We start from the raw sequence: 26171 nt of genomic DNA, 5'->3' as shown, positions 1-26171 counted from the left end.
AACATACGGCTCCGGATTATGGAGTAGACATTTGCACAGTTTGAAGACGTAGTGATAGTTAGAGACAGGTGCGAACACTTCGCTGAAACTAAACGAGTAATCAGGGATAGCATAGGGAGGCGGAGTTACAGAACAGTGCAGAAATACTAAGAGATAGCGTTAGTGAGTTAGTTACGTGAATATTTCTAAACTACCCAATAAAACTGATTGTTAGTTAGTTAGTTAGACAGACAGTAAGTGTATTAATCGGATTAGTACTGTACAAAACCTAGATTGGTAGTAGTTAGTAAGAATCGTGCTTTACAACATTTAACTACCAAGAAAAAGCGAGTAAGAATAGTAAGAAGTAAGAATCGCAAGTTTTTAGAAAGAATGTTGAAAAACCGAAACTACCGTAACCACTCGAATAGTGGGACACGCAGACAGGGGAGTGACTAGACTGGTAAACATTCAGATCCAGACGTAACAGGGGAGGACAATGGAGAACTGTAATGGGAAACATAAACCAGGTAACTAAGAAAAATGAATAATAAACAAGACTAAACATGAAAACATACAGAACAAATACAGAAACATTACAGTTTCTCATTTAAAAAAATGTTTCCTGCTCCTGTATTTCAAATATACATGATAACTTGTGTAAATAAGACAGCTTCAGAGTTGCTGGAAGGTGTATTTCTTCACTTTGAAGGAGGTAGGCTACGGACACCTAAAGGCTTCAAGTCTTTATGTTAAGCAAACACATTTTGCTCACATGGAAACGGAGCCAGTGAATGCAAAAAAAAAAGAAAATGAAATGGAACGTCTCGTCTGCTGGTTAAATTTTAAAAAATGTGAATTTCCCAAAATATTGCTGTTTTCCGTTCAATTCTATTTTAATGTCACTGGAACATTTCAGGTATATGTGAGGTGTGTTATGTCATATATCCTCAGATACAGCCCCACTCACTTGTGGAGTCCCCCAGGGCTCTATTCTAGGTCCTATTTTATTTTATTTATATATGCTGCCCCTGGGGTCAATTTTCAGGAAGCATAACCTTTCTTTCCATTGCTATGCTGATGATGTACAGATTTACTTACCTGTAAAATCTCAATGCAAGAAGTCACTGCAGCTTTTACTTGCATGTCTGAAAGACTTAAAAAACTGGATGGATGCTAACTTCCTGCATTTAAATTAAAATAAGACAGAGGTCATTATCTTTGGACATCCAGCTCAATTGGAGGACATTGTTGGTGCTTTGGGCCCCCTGGCCCCCAAAAATGTTCCTGCTGCGAAAAGCCTTGGTTTCACCTTTGACAGTGCCTTTAAACTTGAGAAGCAAATTAGTGCTGTTGTCAAAGCTGCCTTTTTTCAGTTAAGACAAATAGCCAAGGTCAAGGCCTATCTTTCTCAAAAAGATTTGGAAAGAGTGGTCCATGCTTTTATAACATCTCGGCTGGACTACTGCAATTCTGTATATATAGGCTTAGACCAGTCCTCTCTCTGCCGTCTGCAGCTAGTGCAGAACGCTGCTGCCCGCCTTCTGACTGGCAAAAAGAAACAGGAGCATATTACACCAGCACTGTCATCCCTACATTGGCTTCCTGTCCGTTACAGAATAAATTTTAAAATTTTATTAAGGCAATGAATGGTCTAGCACCTACGTACTTGTCTGAACTCCTCAATATGTATACCCCAGCTAGATCACTTAGATCATGCAATCAGCAACTTTTGGATGTCCCTATGTTGAGGAGAGCTAGGAGGGGTGACCGGGCCTTTGAGGTAGCTGGCCCCAAGTTGTGGAACAGCCTACCGCCACATATTAAATCTGCCCAAAACATAGATGTTTTTAAATCCTTGTTAAAAACCCACCTTTTTAGTGAGGCCTTTATGTCAGACATAAATGGGGAATCCAGATAATGTACATGTATTTCTGTCTGTCTATGAAGAGTGATCATTCAATGGAATGTCCAATCAGCTTCAGAGGAGAGGTCACAGGGGATCAAAGGTAATTAAACAGGTTCAAACTAACACCAGGGCGTGGCGAGTCAGTCCCTCTGATCACAACACTAAATGTTAAGCAGTTACAGTGAGTTCCATGATAAATATGTACTAAAAATACTAGTTATTGACATAAACTTTTTTTCCAACATGTGTATTGTGCTTTGTTACTGATTCCATTGAATCAACTGAAGTATTACATTTTTCTAATATTTCTCCAAAAAACAGGTTCCACGATTATTGCCACTCCTGGTTTAATACTTTGTGCAAACACCCCTGGCAAACATGACAGCCCTTTTCCATGATTTGTGATATGGTTAGAGATCACATTTGGAGGGATTTTTGACCATTCCACCCGGCAGAACCTTTCAGAATCCTTCATAACCTTGGGTTTGCCCGTATGGACCACAGACCACAGGTTTTAAGTCTGGAGACTGAGATGGCCATTGCAGAACATGGATGCTGTTTTCACTTAAGCATTTCTGTGTGGATTTGTATGTATGTTTGGAGTCATTGTCCTGCTGGGAAATCTACTTACGGCCAAGTCTCAGCCACCAGATTTTCTGATAAGATTTCCTGGTACTTTGTTGAATGAATTGTTCCATTGATGGTAAATAGTGTTTGAGTTTGTTGGTATGGAGATGCCATCCTATGCAGTGGACGCTGGTGGTGATACTGGATGGGGGGGCTGAAAACTAAAAGTCTTAAACCTATCAATAGCTCCCGCTCCAGCATTGCATTTGAATATATGCCATTTCATGAATACTTTTATTCAAAGCACCTTACAATACCATGAGCTCATATCATTTTCAGGATGGCTGGCACCAGTGGGAATTCAGTCCATAACTTTGTCTGTCATCTCAGTTTGCACAGGCAGAAATGTTGCCTTCGATATTTCATCAGCCAGTTATTTTCCATAAACAGTGAACATAGATACAGTCAAGCAGCTCATCTGAACTTGTCTCTGACGGGTAACTTAGTGTGTTTAAACAAGTGATTAGCTAACTGGCTAAACAAAGAGGTGAATCAACTGGTCAGCCAGGTGGAGAAACTTTACCCCGGTGTAATGATGTGGTAATTTCATCCTTGCCATCGCAAAGCTTGTGTCCTCCATGAAAAGTAATACAACCCACAATTCAGACAGTGAATGGTCCTGTCTTTAGTTCATTATGTCTCTGTCCGGAGTTACGATTAACTACCTTCATCAAGCTGACACGCTATGGTAGCTTTACCCAGCATTGACAGCTTGATGCTATTTCCAATATCAGCTAACAAATCATGCTTCCAAATGTTCTCCAATAAATGTTTCAAATCTGTAATGCCTTGCTGAGTCCATGCCGTGTCTACTCCAAAAAGCAAACATGGGAAGCAGAAAAGCTTCTTAGCTACGCTCGCTCTTAGCTAGCCAGCCCGTTTATTCAAAGCAAGAATCACAAAACCTACGATTTTGTTGTTTGTCCTGTTGCCGAAGCTGCACCTGGTTTGGTCCTCAATCTCTTTGTTTTGAGTTTTACCTCCAAAGACATCTTAGAAAACATATGATTAGTGAAGTACATATTTGTGCATATTTGTGCTGCCATTTCATTAATTCGGCACTATTCACACACCTCCAATGGATAACAAATTGAAGGGGCATGTCTCACACAGAGCTTCAGACTGTCATCGGCTGAATAAATGTAACCCAATTGGATAATAAATCCTATATGTAAAGCATTTCACACACTTGACACTGTAATACACTGACTTGGGGCTGAGAACAAATAGCCCTGGAGATAAAATATTGGTCATACCCTATGTTTTTCTTGTGACAAATAGATGGTGCTATTGTTTTTGGTTTCACCATAATTCAAACTAAACTGCTTGAATTTATTTATTGACATAAGACGACAAACGAGACCGACAAGGGTAATTTAAAAAAACGTATTTCCCTGTTTTTTCTTCATAGGGAGAGCTTAGCCCTGTTAGCACACCCTGTTTGCACCAGCCACCACTGACCCCTTACGAAAAAATAGTATACTTAAGACACTTTTTTGGAGAAAACGTAAATAGAATAAATTAACACATATAGTAGTCAAAAGTATATAGGTTTTTTACTTTCAGAAACAGCATTTCAATCTCCGCTTCAGAGAGGTTTTTTTTTTTTCCAGTCTTTTCTCAACTATCTTTTTAAATTGCATTCAATAGAATTCCAAGGTCCTTATATAGTATTTTAGGTGATGGTATTTTTGTGATGCTAACTTCTATGAACATGCTTTTCATAAAGAATTGTTTGGTATTCATCAACGTACACACATGGACACGAAAACAACTGTGTCTACATGCGTTTGATAAATCCGGCATAATTTATTTGTTCATTTCCGATTACACATACATTTACACACGGTCTTATGAAAATATTGATGAATAAGGCCCAGTGTTCTTGTATAGATGTTTGACAGTCATTTTGCTCACATGGAAACGGAGCCAGTGAATGCAAAAAAAATGAAAATGAAATCTGACATCTCATCTGCTGGGTAAGTTGTAAAAAATGTCTAGTTCTCTAAATATTGGTCTTTTCCTTGGTCTCCATGTTTTGTAAACAGGGTCCTGCAGTCACTGGAGTCCAGCTCTTTAGAAGAGAAGAGTTTATCTTCCCCAAAACAGGTGTGAGATCTTCTTCCTCATAAAAGCATTCTTTATTAATCAGTTATTTTCTGTGTACTGTAAATTTAATTCTAACATATCATTCTAAAATTCTCTTTAGCATTATTTTATTATTATTATTTTTTTACAAATATTTTAATTACAAATGATTTTATCAGCATAACATTTGAGTGAAAATTTGAATCTGTGAAATTTATACACATTTCATAATTTCTTGGTATTTGGTATGTCCCCCAGCTTTAATGGCAACATGCACATGAGCTGTCTTGGACTCCACATATTTGTGCAAAACCTGATGATCCATGTTATTCCAGCAGTATTTGACAATGTTTCAAAGAGCATCTTGTGATGTTACTGAATGCTTGGTTTCTGTCAGTCTTCAAGTGTCCCCATAAATTGAGGTTGAGGTCAGGTGGTTGTGGATTATGCAGCAACCCTTGTTCTTCTTTGGTCTTCAAGTAGTTCTTGCAAAGCTTTGAAGTAAATTTCATTTGTTTTAAAATGTTCAAAATCCTAAAAGCTTCTTTTTATTTCCATGATAAGATAAAACTGTGGTCTCAGACTTTTGGACCCCACTGGATATCATGAATAAAAACATGCTCTACCTTTGCCAAATATTACTCTTAGCCAGCCACATCTCACGCATGCATGCAATCAACCCGCTTTTCATTTGAACATTTAATGTGAACATTTAAACATTTCTGGTTTATTTGGCACAAGGAGGTCAAAAATGACCTGAAATTAAAAATCATAAATGTTTGGGAAGAGAATCCTGAGTGGAAACAGCAGGTGAAGCTTTCGGCTGTGCACATGAAGCGCTAGTCCTAGGGCTAATGTGCTACTTTTTAATCCCTCAAAAGACAACAGCAACACAACACACCTTAATCTGTAATCCAGCTCTGCAGTGGACCTGGCCCTGCGTGGCTCACAGAAAGTCCAGACTCCTTGGTCTCAAACACGGCAGCAGAGTAAGCCTCCAAACAGAGCCTTTCAGCTCACCGTGAGCATTTACTGAATGCATTGCACAGAGCAACTCAATTCTGAGCAAATTAATTATTTATCACACTTCATATGTCTACAAAGCCTTCAAACGGGAACAAAAGCTGCACTTCAGATAAGAGCATTTGGCACTGCTGTGCGTTTGGTGTCTCAAATTATCTGTCCCTTTTCTGGCCATGTGACACAAGACTGTGGTTGTAGTGCATTGAGTGTTTATTTCACACTGATACAGCACACCTCTTCATGTGTTTATTTCACACTGATACCTCTTCATGTGTTTATTTCACACTGATACCTCTTCATGTGTTTATTTCAAGGATCTGGCTGACTCACTGGAGAGAGATGAGCAGCACAGTAAGTTCTCTCTCATTGCTACTGTGTGTCCATTAGAGTACTGACAGGAGTTTAGCAAACAGATCTCACAGTGCAGTGTTCTGATTTATAGAATTCACACGTTCATGATAATGCTTTACCTTGATAATCTTACATCTAGAAAACATCATGAACAACATGTTCACTATGGCATTTAAATGAAATTATCGCCTCAAGTAGTGATTGCACAGAAGATTAAATGTCTCTGAAGGGGATTCAATGCAGGAACTTTGTGCTCAAAAATCAGACAACTAAAGCACTGTCCCATCAAACAGACTGTCCTGAGTTTGTGCAGTAACTAAAGCACTGTGCCATCAGAGAGACTGCCCTGAGTTTGTGCAGTAACTAAAGCACTGTCCCATCAGACAGACTGTCCTGAGTTTGTGCAGTAACTAAAGCACTGTCCCATCAGACAGACTGTCCTGAGTTTGTACAGTAACTAAAGCACTGTCCCATCAGACAGACTGTCCTGAGTTTGTGCAGTTACTAAAGCACTGTGCCATCAGAGAGACTGTCCTGAGTTCATATTCAGGGCTGAATAGATTTAAAAATGACCATGTGACCTTTGAAGACGGTTTTTGAAGGTGTTCATTCTTATTTTACAAGTGCAGGAGTATGTAGGTTTTGCTCATTTGTTTTATTTGTGATTGATTATCATTGAGAGGTCTGTAATACTGTGAGAGAGGTGTGTTACACTGTTAAAGGTTTGTAACACTGATGTGTGTGAAATACTGTGAAAACTTATTTTCTTCTTAATCTTTTATTGAATTATAAACTTTTATCTTATTTTGAACAGAATTATTTCTCATATTTCCTCTCTTCAGATGAATCCATAAAAAGAGCCCAGCAGGAACTGAAAACTCATCTGAAGAAGAAGTTTGAATACATATTTGAAGGTTTAGCAGTGCAGGGCCACACAACTCTCCTCAATGAGATCTATACAGAGCTCTACATCACAGAGGGGGGAAGTGGGGGGGTCAATAATGAGCACGAGGTCAGACAGATTGAGTCAGCATCCAAGAGACAAACCACCCAGGAGACTCCAATCCTCTGCAATGACATCTTTAAGCCTTTACCTGGACAAGAGAAATGCATCAGAACTGTGCTTACAAAGGGCATCGCTGGCATTGGGAAAACCGTCTCTGTGCAGAAGTTCATTCTGGACTGGGCAGAAGGAAAAGCCAATCAGGGCGTTGATTTCATCTTCACTCTTCCTTTCCGAGATCTGAATCTGAAGAAGGAAGGAGCATTCAGTCTGATGCAACTTCTGCAGCACTACTTTCCACAACTGAAAGAGATCAAAAGTGTTGAAGGTGATGAAGTCAAAGTTGTGTTTATCTTTGATGGTCTGGATGAGTGTCGACTTCCTCTACATTTCCAAAGCAATGAGATCTGCTGTGATATAACAGAGTCATCATCAGTGGATGTGCTGCTGACCAACCTCTTTAAGGGGAATCTGCTTCCCTCTGCTCTCCTCTGGATCACCTCCCGACCTGCAGCAGCCAATCAGATCCCTCCTGAGTGCATCCACCAGGTGACAGAGGTACGAGGGTTCAATGACCCACAGAAGGAGGAGTACTTCAGAAAGAGAATCAGAGATCAGAACCAGGCCGGCAGAATTATCTCACACATCCAGTCATCCAGGAGTCTCTACATCATGTGTCACATACCAGTCTTCTGCTGGATTTCTGCTACTGTTCTGGAGACAATGTTGGGTAAAGTAGAGACTGGAGATCTGCCCAAAACTCTGACTGAAATGTACACACACTTCCTGCTCATTCAGACTAATGTGAAGAATCTGAAGTATCGTGGCTCTGAAGAATCAAACCCAGAGATGTCAGCATCAGATACAGAAATCATCCTGAAACTAGGGCAGCTGGCTTTTGTAGAGCTGGAAAAAGGCAATCTGATATTCTATGAAGAGGACCTGAGAGACAGTGGCATTGATGTCAGTGAAGCTTCAGTGTACTCTGGGGTGTGCACAGAGATCTTTAAAGAGGAACGTGGGTTGGGTCAGGAGAAGGTCTACTGCTTTGTGCATCTGAGCATTCAGGAGTATCTGGCTGCCTTGTTTGTGTTTCATTCATGTGTAAATGAGAACAGAAATGTGCTCAGAGCAGAAGAATCAAAACCTCACAGTGGCAGAGTGCAGCTGTCTGAGTTGCATGAGACTGCAGTGGATCAGGCCTTACAGAGTAAGAACGGACACCTGGACCTTTTCCTCCGATTCCTTCTTGGCCTCTCTCTGGACTCCATTCATCCCCTCTTAGGAGGACTACAGACACAGACAGAAAGCAGATCTGATGGAGGAAGATGGAGGAAGATAACAAAACTCTTTAAGAAAAGACAACAGACCCAGACAGGAAGTAGATCCCCTGTACCAGACCCACATACATGGACAGAAACCAGATCATGGAGCATTGAGAAAACAGTCCAGTACATTAAGGAGAAGATCAAATCTGAATCTTCCGCAGAGAGGACCATCAATCTGTTCCACTGTCTGAATGAACTGAATGACAACTCTGCAGTGGAGGAAATCCAGAATTCCCTGAGATCAGGAAAACTTTCTGATAAAGAGCTGGAACCCCACCAATGTTCAGCTCTGGCCTTTGTGTTACTGATGTCAGAGGAGGTCCTGGATGAGTTTGACTTGAAGACCTACAACACATCAGAAGCAGGTCGCCACAGACTGCTACCAGTAGTCAGGAACTGCAGGAAGGCCATGTGAGTATTATGTCATTATTCATGTAGATTATTGACTGCATATTTTCATACTTTATCATTCTCGTCAGTGCAATAACATTTTCAGGCCACTGAAAATATAATATCTGAATCTAGCTTGTGCCCTCATTTAATGTTCTGAATCCAGAACATGAGATGCAAAAACTCCTCACTTATATATTTAATTTAATTTACTATTATTATTTCCAAAGATAAACTGTCAAATAAATGATGAATTTGTTGAAAGTGAAAGGCAGCGTTATCTGATGGATCAACATGTCAAACCATACAGCACAGCTCATGTGTGGGATTAAGGTGGAGAAAGGGGGGATTCTAGGTTCATCCTGTTATCTCAGCAAGTTTTTATTTAGTTTAAAAAAAAACTATTATCCACACCTCTAGGGCAGCAGTAATGTTCAGTGCACGCTAACCCAATGACGGAATTTAGCGGGGGCCGAAGGGGGTTTTGCGTGCTTGTCCTTCTGGCGTTGCTGGGAGAACATTAGTAGGGTTAATTATTATCCTCCGTACAAGAACAGAGCACAATTATGTTTTAGAATATACTGGGTCCGTTGCCATGGGTCGGATATGGATTGACCTGCCCCATATCCTGCTTACAGCTGGCCAGAAACGGATCAGTACAATTCTTAATATTCTCCGTTCTCAAACGGGGCCGTATTGTATGCTTTGTGGTTACTATAGTTTTACTCGTTTATCTGACTCCATTTAAAATATAATTTAGAAATTTGGGTTTGCAACTTACGCAGACCTCGGGAGTGATTAAATTCGACTTTTTACACCATTACTCAATAGATGCTCCCGGGATTAGTATTACTGCTGAAATCTCAGTTCGGTGGAGGACTCAGAGGCTGAGGGTCCAGTCAACACAATACATGCAAACCTGCTATGATAGTTGCGAGCCCAGGTCGGCGTAGCATTAACTGGGCTCCTTAGAGCTAATTTGACAGGAACCCGCGCCGTAACGCCCAGGGGTTCCCTTCACATCAAATTACAAGAGCCGTGCGTCACCAATCCTTTAATGGGCAGAAACTTGCTGGCCTCACATCTTAGAACTACCACAAATGTACCAAATGTACCGGTTGGTCTTTAGCACCCATTTCCCCCTGAGTATTCAGTTGTAATTTAGGCTGAAAGGGTACAAGATGAATTAGAGTCATGGAGATCACGCAAGTTACAAACAAAATAGTTTATTCGCAGACAGGTAGGTTATTAGCTTTAGAATATCACAATCGATTACAAAATACACTAATTAAGAATAGAGATAGAGTAAATAATCATACCTAGCCTGCTTGGCCTACACACAAACAGAGTATAGAATATGCCATGTGGAAAGTCGAATACGATCTTCCTCTGCTACACATACATACATACGTACATACACAAGACATGTTGTGTGGGAAGTCGAATACGATCTTCCTGATACCTACATACACGTACAATATGCTGTGTGGGAAGTCGAATACGATCTTCCCAGATTGGTCTGTCTCCCTTGCTTTTATGCCAAATCCTACATTTGGAACCAGGCGGCAGTGCCATAAATCAACCTGGAGGGGTGGTCAAATCTGGAATTTAGACCCCCAGCCCTGGGGGTTGTTAAGTCGGGAAAATGAGATGATTACCAAGAGAGGACGTGTACGTTTTCCCTTGAGTTACTATGAAACTATGGTTTATTAAACTCCATTTGGTATGAAATGTATCTCATCCGATTCCTTGACTTTACCAGATCACATCCATACCAAACAGATTACCCTTATGTTTTATTATGTTGCCGTTACCATGAAACTTCCCTCCTGATTATCAATTTTACATGCACTCCCTGTTACCATTACATAAGACTTAATGCAATAATACAAGGATCACATGGACAATGTTTTCAAGGTTTTACCGGGTCTATTTACTATCTTAATAGCAGTTTTGAATATTTAACCTAGGAGAGCAGTCACCGGTTGTCGAGGACCCGGCCCTAGGCCTCCCTGATGAGAGATTGACAGGGGATGGGTTTGGAAGGAATGCATTGTTAACCCCTCGCACACGCCATCGAGGTGGTAGTAAGAACGCCCGTAAGAAGAAAAATATGTGGTTCACAGATAATGAGCAGCCATACTTGTCAGTAGAGGGGTCTGAAGTCGGGGGACTTAGATTTAGGGTTTTAAGGAGCAAGGTTAAAGTTCTGACTGAGAATACCCCAACCCTACAGGGGAGGGGCACAATGCCTGGCTAAAACAAAAAAAATAAGGAAAATGGAAGGGATGTCAATACCGAAAGAAGATTAAGAGGCTTCAAGGGCCTTCCTGATTATAACACAAATAATTTATTGGATAGATTCAAAGGACTAACAGAGTTAAATGAAGAATTACACTCAGCTATTAGCTGGATGTCCTTTGTAGATCCCTTAAGGCGCCACAAAAAGGGGCACCTGAAGAGTGTATTGAGATGGTGGCAGGCATTAACTTCTGGCTTGCATGAGATCAAAGTTTGGAGGAAGTCAAGGAGAGACTATGAAATTGAAACAGACACCAGTGATGAATAGGTTCATTAAAAATTACATAAGAGCTAGTGTTTTTCCACTCGTATATTAAGATGGTGGAAATTCCCAACCGGAGGGGCACATGAGATAAAGTATTGGGGAAATTTCTTTTGAGGTATGAGAAAATGACAGTGGGAAAAACAGAAGTGATGAATATGGTCACTAAAAAACAAGTTGCATAAGAGATAAATGTCTTCCCGCTTGATATATTGGGGACATTTCTTATCAAAAAGGTACACTTTTGTATACAAAAAAGATATATAAGGAATAAGCTTTTAGACCTTAGGATGGGATCTTAGAATTTTGCCATTTTGCAAGATATCTAGAGCAACGCAGGACAGCTGTAGTCAAGCTGGAGTACTCCAGGATATGGATATGGAGAGAGGAGTGACGTACGCGGTGCGGACTCAGCCCAAGAGTTGTGGCAGCGGGACTGATGTCGAAGAGGTGTTCATGCGCATCCCTCATCATACAGAAAAGCTGGTGAAAGAGTTAAAGGGCTTTTACGACATGCTTGGAGCCGTGAACTGCACCTGGAGGCCAACAGACGGGACGCGGGGTTCCTCCACGCTACAGAACACCTTCCTGCTGGACCCACGCAAGAACCTAAAGCCTCCCCCCCTAACCTCAGTGTCAGTGAGGAGAGGCATATGCTGCGGCTGCACTGCAAAACCCCCGACGTGTTCGAAGACATACCAGTGCACATCCCATACAACTGGCAGGAGAAGTACGAAGTGCAAAGTCACGTCTTTCGAAAGTCTGGGTCCTGATCCTGCCCCAGATTCCCAAACCAATGCAGCTGTTCAAAGAGCTCATCAACAGCAAGGAGGAGGGATCAAATCCCGCAGAAAACGAGATGGCTATATTTAGGGCATGGGTGGTAATTATAATCTATATTACTTGTAAAAGTAGGAAAAGTAGTACATAGAAGCTCAACGTTATAAGTTTCCTTTCATTTTTATGTCTTTTATTTTTTAGTAAGATACTATATACGATCTAAATAAGTAGTAGACTTTTTAGGGGTGTTCGTACCCATTGTATTAATGGAAGTTCAGTAGCTTTTATCTCCGTGAAGGGGGAGCCATAAGATAAGGTAAAGGCCAAAGAGGATGATGGGTATTTGAGGGGTGTACCTTGACTTTTAAACATCATGGTGGAAAGGTAAATTAGAAAGAGCTAAAGGGGTATATGTAACTTGCATGTGATCAGCAAACTGAAAAGATGATATTTACACTGTAATCTGTATAACTCTATATTCTTTTGATTGATTATAATAAAGTATATCTTACTATAATCATAGGTGATAAAGATTCTTTAGAGGAATACATTGAATACAGGACATCGAATATCAGATTTTCATCACACCCTTCACTTCGAGACTGGGCTGGAAGGTCAGTAGAACTTACCAGGGCTCCAGGACGTTCGGAGTACTTGAGTTCGTCCCCGAGACACCTCATGGTGAGGTACTGCTCGTGGGAACGTGAGGTCTGAGCTCGGCAAGGGGTCCGTGGCTCACGACACGGTGTAATGGCAGCAGTGCCCAAATGAGGGCACTGTGGAATTGTCCGGAGTCTTCCCCCTTGGAAGTGACCAGGTATGGGGTCACAGGGAGGTCACCAATGCTCTGGAGGATTCTTTTCCCAGATCCCTGTGACCCAACTGCCCTTGGACCACTCATGCATCTTTCCCTTATCTTTGCCCGAAAAGGTAGTCTAAACAACATTGAAACCCCAGCTCTCAGGCCCCTCACAAATGGCAGCCCTTCCTGACCTTAAACACTACGCTATAGGCCGCCCCATCATATCTATGAATGCTGTAGTTGGGAGTTTTCAGGATAACCGCATTATGCTGTAAATATGTATTTGTGCCTCTCATGGTAATATACCTTTTGGATAAACCTGATTTGGGTGAATGAAAGAAAAGGAGACACCCCAGACTGTTTGGTTTCTTCTCCTTATCTCCGAAATCCAGGCCTTAGTTCTTGACCCTAAAAGTGAGTCACCCATCTATAATTTACAGCCAGGCCCACCAGGCAGGGGGCTAAAACACATGGCTTCTACAGAATGGTTATGCTATCAAAGGTAGACTGTAAACAAAAAACTAGACCATTACACCAGTCGCACTGAACCAATCAGAATAGCACCAAACATTACTATATTCTGACCTGGGATTATCATGAAACATCTTTATGCCATCTCCAGTATTCCTGTACTCTAACCTGTCAGGAATGTGAGAAAAGGGGGGCCCCCAGGGCCCAAGAAGGCGCCTCTAAGAATCCTGCTCTAGCTCTCCCCCACAGGCATGTGTGCCAAAAGGTGGGGGCTAACAATGTATGCTCCAGGAGGGGGAAGTCAGCAAGCTGACCCGCGCATGAGACCAAATGTTACTTCTGACTGGCTTACACCCACCATCTCCCACACATAGGTGCTGATGATTCGAATAAGGACGAGTAGTTGAGAGGAGTGAAAGAGAGGGAGATTAATATTGTTGGTATATCTAGTGTGTGTGTGAACCTGTGAATTGAGACAGAATAGATCCTGGCAAGGTTTTGGCAGGGATTCTCAGTGAGGCAAATATTTGTAGCTGAAAGAGCATGTTATTTGATTGTTCATATCACAAATGGACAGTAAATTCACTTTACAAAAAGTGTTGATGAAGGCTCATAACGGTTAGAGTAATTTGTCTTATACTTTATTTCAGCAAAATGGAGATTCTGTGAAGAGAGGTGGGGTATGTGGCGGCCCATGCAATATTACAGTGTAGAAGATAAGGGGAAATGAGGCTGTAGTTCAGAGTTAAGACAGGACTGGTGAAACCAAGGATGGATTTTATGGATGATGGGTGATTATGTTTTTTGATTTACAATATTTCTTTATTTTTCCTGAAAATGTATCACTATTTTGCACAAAGTAATAAAATAAAAATGCAGAAACAACACAGCTGGAAACAAACATAGTCGAGGGCAAGTCTGACTCCCTGCCAGAATTAGTTCTCCTTTCGCGATTTCCCACCAGCTTCCGACCGATTTATTAATTGTTTCTGAGGATAGATGGACAATTCTGTGCCATGGTCCATATAGGTACTTTCACATTTAAAATGGTGGGAACACTGTTGTCACAGTTAGAATCTTTATGAACAATCTTAGAAGAAATACAGTTTTGTTTGCTGGTATGTCTCTGTTCTGGGAGCCTGCCAGTGAAAACAGAAGCAGCCAAGCTTCTATACAGCAAGCTCATTGCTTTTTAGTGGAAATGATTTCAAAGGCCAGCGGATTTCACATTGTGAGGAGCACATGCCCAACGGCTCGTAGCTTTCACTGAGGACGGCAGGTGACAGTTACTGCAGTCGTTGGCGCGCTGAAGCAGGAGTGGTAGAGTGTAGCTCCAGAAAGGGGCCGCATGTTGAACAATGCAGAATGTTCCCCCAAAATGTAAGTAGTCGGCCAAAGAGGAAGAGTAGCCGGCCAGGGGGGTTTAGATGATGTCCGCTGGCCTCTTTTTTATGATGCAATTTGCTTTATGCTTTATTCTTGAGCATTTTGTTCATGTTAAAATATGCCGACATGACATACAATTTAAGCTTATAGTGCCATTAACCAGAAATTTGTTCAGAAAGAATAATAAACAAGGTATTTTACAAAGGGTGACATAAAAGATACTCGTTTCACTTTAATGATATTGAACAATAACTCTAATATGACTTCTGAGAATCAAGGTCACAAAACAGTTAGCAAAAGGTTTCAAGTGCAAAAACAGTGAAGGGCAAGGGGCGATGAGAAACACAGCCGTTTCAAAGCTTCTGGCTGGTGGGTTCCCGGTCTCTAAACTTCCCTTAGCTTAGGGGGCGGCACTACTCCAGGCCAGAGGCACACTGAATGAAAAAGATCACAAAGACACAGAATTCACCATAGAGCACCCCTCACAGCTCTGGAGAATCCCTGTGTTTTAAAGCCCTTGGCCTCATCACTCAACGCAGCCCATCTGTGCTTGAAGGGGTGTGGCCAGGAGCAGTTCACCATCACCAGGTGGGCCTTGTTGGGTCCTGATGAGCTTCAATTATTAAATTCTTGTCCTCTAAACTGGTATGCCGTTTCCCTTCAGGGTCCTAAAGCCCTCCAGCAACTCAGTAGGGAAATACCTTCCCTCAGTCACCTGACCCAGAGGTATTCTCCAGCGGCAGGCCCTTGATGAGGGCCAGGTTGGCCCAGTGATACCCTGAGGGCACCTTGGACTATATACAAATTAAACTATTAGGTTTGTATATTCAGTCGTCCATGTCAGACCTTGACTCTTACCAGTCTGTGTGAAGAGACACCAATGTTCTGCAAAGCCCGTAAATGCAAATATGTTCTTGCAATAGTCCACCGATTTGATCTCACAATAACCTGTGATGTCACAATAGCCTATAATGTCACAATGACCTGTGATGTCACAGTAGCCTCTGCCCTCCACACAGCTCAAATACACTCAGTGACCACTTTATTAGGTACACCAGCTTGTAAATGGAAATATTTAAACACCATAGTATTAGCAGTAGCAGCAATATTCCCCAAATTTGCCGCAATCACACTCTTGTTTTTTCTTGAGGAAATGTGAATCTCTAGTTTAATTTTACGTCCACCATAACCTGCCATACACGCATCACGCCTACAGATATTCAATATTCTTTGTCACTTCTCCCGATAAAGACAAGTGCAAGCTGTGAAAGATGCTCCTCGGTCATTGTCGAGCGAAGGTATGTTGTCAATAGCTTTAGCTGTGAGATAAATGCGATACAATGCTGCAAGGTTTGGGAATGCTCTATTCATGTCATTAGCAACAAAGAAGGCTAAAACCTAATGACATAATAAGCTGCTAGCTCGTTTATATATTGTATTCAGGCGAAGAAATACTTGGGGTTAAGGACTTGATATTTTGATGCCATTTTGTGTTAAAAATGCATCAAGAATCTGGAAGTATGTCTGTACTTTGTACTGAGGATTTAACCTTGGCTCATCAGTTGACTCATCAAACCCTCTCCTTTTTTCCTTACTCGAACATCGGCATATTCTGTATTTGGCCTGCAGTAACTCAAGCGTCAGCTACAGTTTAAGTAATTGAGGTTTTTTACACCACTCTCACAATAAGGGGAGAGAGAACCCAACTAAAAGAATCACCGATGAGCCCCACACAAGTGCTATTAAATCAAATTAATCAGATTAATCAGATGGACGCTGATATTCTTAGAACTCTCTGTTTATTTATACAATTCATGAATAATAATAAAAACACATTGGTTGGACTGGGCAATGGCTCGTAGGAGCTGAGAGGTGGACACTTGTACCACATACATACATTCATACACATACACACATGCCAACATGCATTCATGCATGCATACATACATCACATATACATGCATATAATATGTATGTATAGTATATGCATGTATATGTGATGTATGTATGCATGCATGAATGCATGTTGGCATGTGTGTATGTGTATGAATGTATGTATGTATGTATGTATGTATGTATGTATATATAAATATATGAGAATATTCAAATAGGTGTGTATATGTAGGTATAAATAAATTATATATAGCTATCATAATATATAGTAAGCATACAGCGCATTTGGAATTGATTATTGAAATTATGATTAATGAAATAAGGGGGTAGGAGTAAATAAGTCTTTACTTCTTCCTACTCCTTTTTGGACACAGGGGATGAGAAATGATCGCACTTTTATTTATTTTGTTTTTTTTATTTTTTATTTTTCATTAAATATAGTTTGTGGCCTTCATTATGTTTTATTTTGTTTTAATATATGTAAGTTCAAAATAAAGATTATCAAATCAAATCAAATCAAAAACAGCTACAATGTACAGAATTAGGTCAGCACAGTTACTAACGGCGAAGCAGAAACACTATGCAGAGCAGTCTGCACTCTCAAAGATCACACTGTGTAAATTTCAGGTAGAGGTAGTGAATTAATGATAAAGTAACAATAAACAGGCAAACAAACAAAATACATCATCAACCAATTAAATCAGTGTTACGCTGCAAATTGTAGTGATATCACACAGAGATACTATCTGCCCAAATGAGCTATTGCACTCTGAACAAGGGACCAGCCCAAAGTAGGTTTGTATGAATTTAAAAGACATATACAATAAAAACACAGCGACAAGTCGGAGTTTATAAACCATTCAGGAGGCCCATGATTCAGGTTACCTGCTCCCCTCTTTCATAATGCGCCACCCCCTGGTGGACCCGCAGCTATTACACGCTCCTGAATATACATCTTAAGTGGTGATAAGGCACGTTACTAAATCAGAGGATAATAAAATGCACAAATTATAAATCAGGGATAAACAGTGACTGAAGGCACGCTACCTCTTACATAGTCATCAGCAGGAGAACACATAAAACACTGAAAGAATAAGAGAGTTAGATTTAATTACATTACTTTCCCGCTGCCAGGCAAACCCCAACCCAAACGCAACCTGCATCACAACCGTGAACAAAATAATTTCAAGAGAAAATAATGAAGAGATCAGAACCTCATTTTTGACACAGAAACCCAAACCACATGGCAAGCTTATGTTCACCAAGAATGGGACAGAACAAACCGCTTACCCTGTTTCAATATTTGCCACCCGACAATTCACTCCGCTTGCATCGAATCGCCATCCACTCAATGCTGCGCTTGAAACATAAAAACATGGGAAACTATGAACAACGCTGTCAAACTATAAGCCTTCCCTGTTCTAGTTTTACTCATGAATCTTTACTCATGAGACTTACTTGACGAAAAAGTATCCAGGCTGCACAAATGTACAATTCTTAATACATTACACCAATAACCGCGAGAAAAAGATACTTGCGCAATTTCATTTCCACACTGCTTGGCTTCCCTTCTGCACAACCGCAAGACAGGTAACAATAGCACAGGTAAAGTGTGACGTATCCCCTTTGTCTATGTAAACCAGGTGACTGAGGGAAGACTCATGTCCTAATGTCCCACCTGTCACATGTATTTGATCCGGCCGTCTTTGACAGGTCTGTTGCTAATTTATCCATGTAAAGGAACTCCTCATCTGACTGTAATATTTTAAAGCGTTTTTCACAGTTGTCTACAAGTTCAAGAGCTGTGTCAAGCTCTATCGACTCCTTTTGAAGATAGTTAGGCAGAGCAAAGGTTTTATGGAGAGATTTGGAGACGTGAGGGAAATGGCATCGCCTCACAGGTTCTGGGTTCGAATTCCCCGTCAGCCGAGCACTCTCTGTGTGGAGTTTGCATGTTCTCCCCGTGTCTGCGTGGGTTTCCTCCGGGAACTCCGGTTTCCTCCCACAGTCCAAAGACATGCAGGTTAGGCTGATTGGAGAATAAAATTGCCCATAGGTATGAGTGTGTGAGTGAATGGTGTGTGTGCCCTGCGATGGACTGGCGACCTGTCCAGGGTGTATTCCTGCCTTTCGCCCAATGTATGCTGGGATAGGCTCCAGCCCCCCTGCGACCCTGTTCAGGATAAGTGGGTTCAGATAATGGATGGATGGAGGTTTGCTGATCATGTTCACAAAGTGAAGTAGTTTATTAAAATGGTACAGGATAGATCTTAAACATGGGGCGACATGGCACAGGCAGAAAGAGCAATCATCTGGTAGTCAGAGGGTTGCCGGTTCGATCCCGCGCCCGGGCTGTGTCGAAGTGTCCCTGAGCAAGACACCTAACCCCCAAATGCTCCTGACGAGCTGGTCGGGGCCTTGCATGGCAGCCAATCGCCGTCAGTGTGTGAGTGTGTGTATGAATGGGTGAATGACAAGCATCAATGGTACAGCGCTTTGGATAAGGAGTTTGTTAAAAGTAAGTGGAGAGAGGAGGCAGACAGAAATAGAAGAGAAAGCACAACTGCCAATGAAGAGCGGTAAGAAACAGAAAGATAGAAGTGAGAAGTGGTGAGGATGTGTAAATAAATGGAGGAATAGGTGAGGAGGAGGCACAAATGAGCGAATGGTCAGAGGAGGAGAGAGTGGACTGGAGCACGTCACAGGTAGCCAACACAGGAGCAGAAGATTCCTTGAAGTGATATTACAGTTTGGTACAACATACATACTGATGTTATTACAACTGAGTTGTAGCACTGTAGGGAAGAAGACAACTTCAATAGTTATTCTCTGTATAATCATAAAGATTTCTAAACGTGTTTTCACTTTGTTATTATGGGGTATTGAGTGTAGAAATGGCAATTTCTTCCATTTAAAATGAAATCTACAAATAGTGAAGGGGTGAGAGCTTTCAGTATCTGGTCTTGATTCTTGGCTTTTGATTGCCTTTGGAGCAGGGGTGCACAGCAAGGACCGATCCACTTCAAGATTTTGTGCCAACTTCTGCTCTTAATTATTTCATTATCTAAATGATGTCTTGATCATACAATTGTATAAGAACCAGCTACAACTTCAGACTGCAAGTGTATCCTAAAGATTAAGTCAAGGAAGCCATTAAAAGCAAACAGTTTGGAACATCAAACAGTTACAGTATCAGCAGGTAGCTGAATGTATCTGATATATTTTATCATTATGAGACGGAGCAGTCGCCCTGGGTAAAAGTCTGAAAGTTCTGCCATGCCTCACAACTAAAGACACACAAATACACATACACAAAAGGAATCACTTGTACTTGGGTACAGCTACAGCACAAAATTAAAGCAGGGGTGCCAAGAAAACCAAAAGGAAAAAAAGCAAACTCCCTGGTCCCTGTGACAGATGTGTGTTATATTTTACATCTTACCATTAACTGTGCCAAATGTCCCACAGCATTGCAAACTAACTCACTGTCCACTCTGAAAGATGTTATCTTTTACATCCTACCTAACCTTTTTATTCTATAATGTATTCATTCTTCTTTACAGACTGCACAGTTGTAACCTAAGTGAGGAGTCATGTGAAATTGTGGCCTCAGCTCTCCAGTCATCAAACTCACCCCTGAGAGATCTGGACCTCAGCAACAATAACCTGGGAGATTCAGGAGTGAAGCTGCTCTGTGCTGGACTGATGAGTCCAAACTGTAAACTACAGAGACTGGGGTGAGTAGTGCGGTGTTCTGTGTGACCTTAACTCAATAGAATTAGTGATTATGTCTCTATGCAGTGAAATGATGAAAAGCTCTTTCTCTCTCAGTTTACTACTCTGTCCATTGGAATTTTTTCTTTTTCCACATTAGTCTCATCCCTCTCTTCTCACACCTCTATCACAGCAGAGAAAAGCAAGATAAAACCTGATGAGCCTTAGGGTTGGCAGGTTTGTGTTTCCTGACCAGAATGTAAGGTTTCAGTGGAGTCTGTAGTATCAGGGCACAGGTGAGGACTGGATGCTGGATGTCTGATTGATGTGGTAAAAGACTGACCACCTGCATAGTAAAATGTTTCAGGTCTGTCAGTCTTCATCTATCTCCACTATTCCTTCCTTGTTCTAGTTTTACTTATGAATCTGACACAGAGACTTACTTGACGAAAAAGTATCCAGGCTGCACACATTTACAATTCTTAACCCCTTCCCCGCCAATTATTTTGGGAAAAACCAGTCATTTTCAGACGTTTGTTTTAAAATTATATATATTATTTTTTATGCTGATTATGAAAAATATCTTGTATTTCATGTTTTTCTCATTTTTGTGGTGGAAATTTTATTTTGAAAATAAAAGTGTTCAGACGTGTTTACTTGTCCGTCACTGACTGAAAAAGCACATTCGGTAATATATACGTATAATAATATATATATATATATATAATATATAATAAAACGTATATACTCGTCTCCGCCGTACTCGTTTGATTTCTGCCCTGTTTGGCTTCCCTTCTGCACAACCGCAAGGCAGGTCAATGAACATGTAAACCTTTAATTTGGCAATTAGGCATCTAACTACTAAGATGGCCCAAAATAAAGTGCAATTAAATTTGTTAGTACAGTTTTTATGAAAAGAAAAGGTAGGAACAGTGTCGGTTACACAGTTAACTGTTTAGAAAGTGGGATGGTATCAGTTTAAAAACACAGATTATTTGTCACGTCCCTACCTCGTGTAGTGTTTTTACAGTGATATGATCGCACTGATTACATTTGGGAACGCGCTGTAAATTGCACTTTGGCGTTGGCTTGTTCACCTGCAGTGTAGGGAAACCGTATGTATCGTTGGGTCATTCCAATTATGCCATCCCACACAGATGGCATGACGAGGCTCAATGATATCAAAATCAACAAAATGGGCTCATAAGCCAGTCATCATATTGGGTCCCTGAACACCCTCTCCATCTGAAGCCTGCCATTGGCAAAGCCCTCCAACAGTGCTAAAGCAGCCATTGCGCATCATTGCGCACGGGCATCACCCAGCCCTTTTATAACCCTTTCACAAATAGGGGAATTGCTTAACACTTTGAATAAATCAGTGTGGATGAACTGATGCCCCAAGTCCAAATTAATTGAATGTGAATTGAATGATTGCAATTTAGAATGTCGCAATCAAGGAAATATATAAAATAGGCTATCTAAAACATAGACATACCATTGAGTTTGCCTCTAGATCCTTCATATAGGATTTTAAGGCATCTAATGAGCCCCGCTCCTAAATTTTTATGCCCTTTTGCAACATGTTCCAAACAGAAGGAGCAGAATACCTAAAGGCCCTTTTCCCCATTTCTGTACGGGCATTGGGAACAGACAGCATAAAAACATCAAAGATCAAGTGTAAACAATAACTTCCAGCAGTTTTCTGCAATATATAAATGCATAGGTAGGAGAGAGGCAGAGGGAGAATTGCCTTATAAATAAGGATATACCAATTCAGTCTATGGGTGGTCAGTGCTGGCCAGCCAACCCGATCATATAAGGTACAATGGTGAGTGAGAGCCCTACAATTTGTAATGAATCTCAATGTACCACCATGATAAACAGTGTTGATCGCATGGAGGCACTGAGAGGATGCATGCATGTACAAAACCTCACCATAATCAAGCACAGGCAGAAAAGTCTCCTTTTAGCTTCAAAAGAAAAGACTTGTTTCTGAAGAAAAAACCCAATTTCAGTTTCGTAACGAAGTGCTGAATATGTGGTTTAAAGGAGAGGCAGTCATCAATTAAGACTCATATGAGGAAACAAGCTCAGTCTCTTTGCCCTGAAGAGAAACAATAAATGGTAGATTCAGTCAGTTTTTTCTTGAATTGGTAAACACCATTAGTTTTGTTTTGACAGCATTTAAAACACGTTTCAATTGTACAAAATCAAAAGCACTTCTGAAAGTTCTGAAAGGCTTTGACAAGATTTGCAGCACAGCAACAAGTAACAGTATCATCAGCATAGAAATGAAGAGCAAGCATTTGACACATTATGACCCAAACAATTGATATAAATGGTAAATGAGACGGGAACCAGAACTGAGCCCTGCAGCACCCCCTTATGGATAGATGGCATATCTGAAGTGAGACCATCAAATCGAGTGCATTGAGCTCTGTCAGAAAGATAGTTAGCAAACCAAGCAACTGCTTGCTCTGAGAGAGCTGTGTTAAGCAATCTCTGCTTCAGAATGCTTTGGTCAACTGTGTCAAATGCTTTGGAGAGATCTATAAAAAGTGAGACACAGTGCTGCTTATTGTCAAGCCCAACAGTAATATCATTCACAGCCTTCAGGGCTGCTGTAATTGTGCTGTGTTGTTCCTTAACCTGATTGGGACGTAGATAAGATAGCGTTTGTATAGAGAAAAGTTAAGTCATTCACTAATAAGAGCTTCAAGTACTTTAGCCAGTGCTGACAAATTTGAAACTGGCCTGTAATTATTTAAAAGACTCTGATCTCCCCCTTTTAACAGTGGGAGAACATAGGCCGATTTCCAGATCCTTGGGATTTTGTGACATTCCAGGGTAAGATTAAAACTATATGTTAAAGGTTCAGCTATAATGTCAGCTGTCAATTTCAAACAGCTAGCATCTAAAAGGTCAGGACCAGCAGATTGTCTTGGATCTAAGGCTTTAAGGGCTTTGTGCACTTCCTGTACTGAAAAGGGGGTAAAGCTGAAGGTTTGACCATTATACACAGGTTCATCAGCATGTATGGAAGCAGATGAGACAGAATCAAACAGAGGGGTTGAAGATATGAAGTGCAAATTAAAACATTTCAGATTGATCATGAACAGCAACTGAATCATTCATTAAGGAAGTAAAACATGAGTTATTGTTCACAGACATTGACTTAACAGATTTCCAAAATTTTCTAGGATCATTTAGATTTGTTGTAGTAACAGACAAGTAATACTCTGACTTGACTTTTTTGATGAAAGAAGCGCATTTGTTTCCTAGTTGTCTAAAAAGAAGCCAATCAATATCAGACCTTGATTTCCTTGCTTTAGCCCAGGCTAAATTAAATTCACGACTAAGACTTGAGAGCTCTGGTGAAAACCAAGAGTTATCCTGCCCCTGAACTGTGTACCTGCATGACGGGGCATATCTATGTATGATTGTAATGAACTCATCATAAAAGAATTTCCAGGCTGATTCAACATCAGGGATTAGTTCTATCCTGCTCCAATTAAAAAGAAAGAAGTCATGTTAAAAAATATATAACGCCTAATAAAACGCCTTCGATTTCTCTCATGAATAATGCACGGTAAACACCATTTGCAGAAGATTTGTGGGGAACATTCGTCAGTATTAAGTCAATGAGAGTAGCTCAAAGAGTTAAAATCATCAGACACTGGTTGTAACTAATCCCAGTTCATGTCACCAACCAAAATAATTTCGCTATAGTGCAGAGGATAGACTCATTGGTGGCAGAAGGGGGTCTATAGGAACCAACAACAGTAATACAATGGAGAAAACTGAGGAGCACGTCTGTGGCAAACAGTAAAATCCAACAAGGTGCTGTTTGGAACAAGGGTGATGAGAATGTCAAGAAAAGGGTGGCTGCTAAGGCGCTCTTGATATGGATGTGTTAAAAAGCCTTTATTTTACGGCTAATGCATAGGCGAGAAATGAAAAACACGCACCGACGCGTTGCGGCACACAGGCCTTCATCAGGGTGAATAAGCAGAGGTGAGGCACAGTCAGGTGAATTTGTTGACCCATGACTCTTTGGGTCATTACCATAAATAGCGCCAAAATCCAAAGCACAGGGGAACCCCCACATACTTATAGGTGACCGTCTGACAACGGGAAACATTTTGGATTTTTCAGCTTAAAGCTACTGTCACATCCATGCCCTTCTATTTGTTTTTCCCTTTCCTATCTTCTCTCCTTTGTCTCCGGGCCTTGTTTTACCTCTCTCCCCGTTGCGTGTCTCCGCCCCCCACTCCTTATATGCATTTCCTCCTTGTCTTGTCCCAGCTGTTTCACGTTGTCTCAATATCTATTCTCCAGCACCCACGCCTGTTAATGGTTTAGTTCATTTGTTAGTATATTTAAGCCTGTTATGTTCCTATGTTCTGTGTGTTAGTTTATCATTGTTTATTATCTTTATTCTTGTAATTTATTATTTTTCATATTCATGTCTGGTGTTCTGTTTATATTCATTAGTCTTTGCACTCGTCTTCCCCTGTGATGTCTGAATGTTTACTAGTCCAGTCCCTTGTCTGCGTGCCCCACTATTCGGGTGTTTACGGTAGTTCCGGGGTTCAATCTTCCTTCCAATCTTGCATTCCTTACTTCCTGCTTTCTCTCCATTTCATGTTTGTACATAGCACTAATATACTAATCCCAAATAACATAGAATTTGTACAATACTAATTCTACTAACACACTAATATGTTTGTCAAACTAACTAACAAGGTATTTGTAATTTAAATCACTTTTAACTAACTTACTAACGCATCTCCAGTTTCTATTCTGTTCTGTAACTCCATTATTACATTACATTATTGGCACTTGGCAGACGCTCTTATCCAGAGCGACGTACAGTTGATTAGATTAGCAGGAGACAATTAAGGGCCTTGCTCAAGGGCCCAACGGCTGTGCGGATCTTATTGTGGCAACACCGGGATTAGAACCACCGACCTTGGGTGTCCCAGTCATTTACCTTAACCACTACGCTACAGGCCGCCCCGCCTAGTTTCAGCGAAGTATTCGCACCTGTCTCTCTGTATCTCTGCATCTCCTGATTCTCTGCAATTGTCTACTCTCTAGTCCTGATCCGTTTGTATTACATGTGTGTCTTTGTGAATCCAGTCCGCATTTTCGTTTCCCCCTCGTTTTTCTCCTATTACCCTTTCATGTGTCTCACCTGATGTTTATTTGTTAGACCGCCCTCACTCCCATGCCCCGCCTAGTTTGTCTCATTCCCCAGTGTATTTATACCTGTCCTTTTCAGTTGCACCTCACTAGTTCGTGTTGTCCTGTTTTCTTGTCCTGAGCCCTTGATTCCTTCCCCGAGTTCTAGCCTCCTTGTTTCCTTGCCGTTGCCCTTGCCCTTGTTCCTGAGCCCTTGCCCTTGCCCTTGCCCTTGCCCTTGCCCTTGCCCTTGTTTATGTGGTTTTCTGATTTTGACCCCTGCCTGCTTCCCTGGACTCTTCTTTGCTTTTTGGATATTTGTACCTCTGCCTTGTTGGACTGACCCCCTGGTTTTTGACCCTGGCCTGTTTTTTGACTCCGCTCTGTCTGCCCCTGCTTTTGCATTAAATCTGCCATTTTTTCCACACCCCTGTGTCTGCTTCTGGTTCCTCTGTCCTCCTGCCGTGACAAAGCCTGTCTTTTTCAGTTCAGTGTTGCTAGTTCGTCAGTTCTGTTTCCCCCTGTGTAAGGTTCTTCTCTGTTCTAGCCTCTGTTTGATGTCCGTTTATACTCTGTTCTGTTCTGTCTGTTTTTATTTCTGGATTTCTGTTTTGACCCCTGCCTGGCTCTTTGGACTCTGATTACGCCCTGTCTGCCCCTTATCCACCTGCTTCATTAAA

General features: G+C 41.1%; 2 protein-coding genes across 2 annotated transcripts in view; both read left to right on the top strand.

Moving 5' to 3' along the window:
• The first annotated feature begins 1953 nt into the window (after positions 1-1953).
• LOC133118954 (NACHT, LRR and PYD domains-containing protein 12-like) overlaps positions 1954-26171 on the top strand; it is a 687468-nt gene continuing 663250 nt past the window's right edge. Inside the window, exon 1 of the mRNA XM_061229299.1 lies at positions 1954-1988. The gene's annotated coding sequence lies outside the window, so the exon portion shown is untranslated. The remainder of the gene's footprint in view (positions 1989-26171) is intronic.
• The window catches only part of LOC133119287 (NACHT, LRR and PYD domains-containing protein 12-like), a 64323-nt gene continuing 40947 nt past the window's right edge, over positions 2796-26171 (top strand). The window contains exons 1-4 of the mRNA XM_061229816.1: positions 2796-2808; positions 6820-8299; positions 8411-8719; positions 20157-20330. Coding sequence (XP_061085800.1) covers positions 2796-2808; positions 6820-8299; positions 8411-8719; positions 20157-20330 — 1976 coding nt within the window. The remainder of the gene's footprint in view (positions 2809-6819; positions 8300-8410; positions 8720-20156; positions 20331-26171) is intronic.

Source organism: Conger conger, chromosome 19, assembly GCF_963514075.1.
Source record: "Conger conger chromosome 19, fConCon1.1, whole genome shotgun sequence".
Classification (NCBI taxonomy): Eukaryota; Metazoa; Chordata; class Actinopteri; order Anguilliformes; family Congridae; genus Conger; species Conger conger.
The sequence above is the reverse complement of the archived record's forward strand: the minus strand, read 5'-3'. Positions and strand labels throughout refer to the sequence as shown.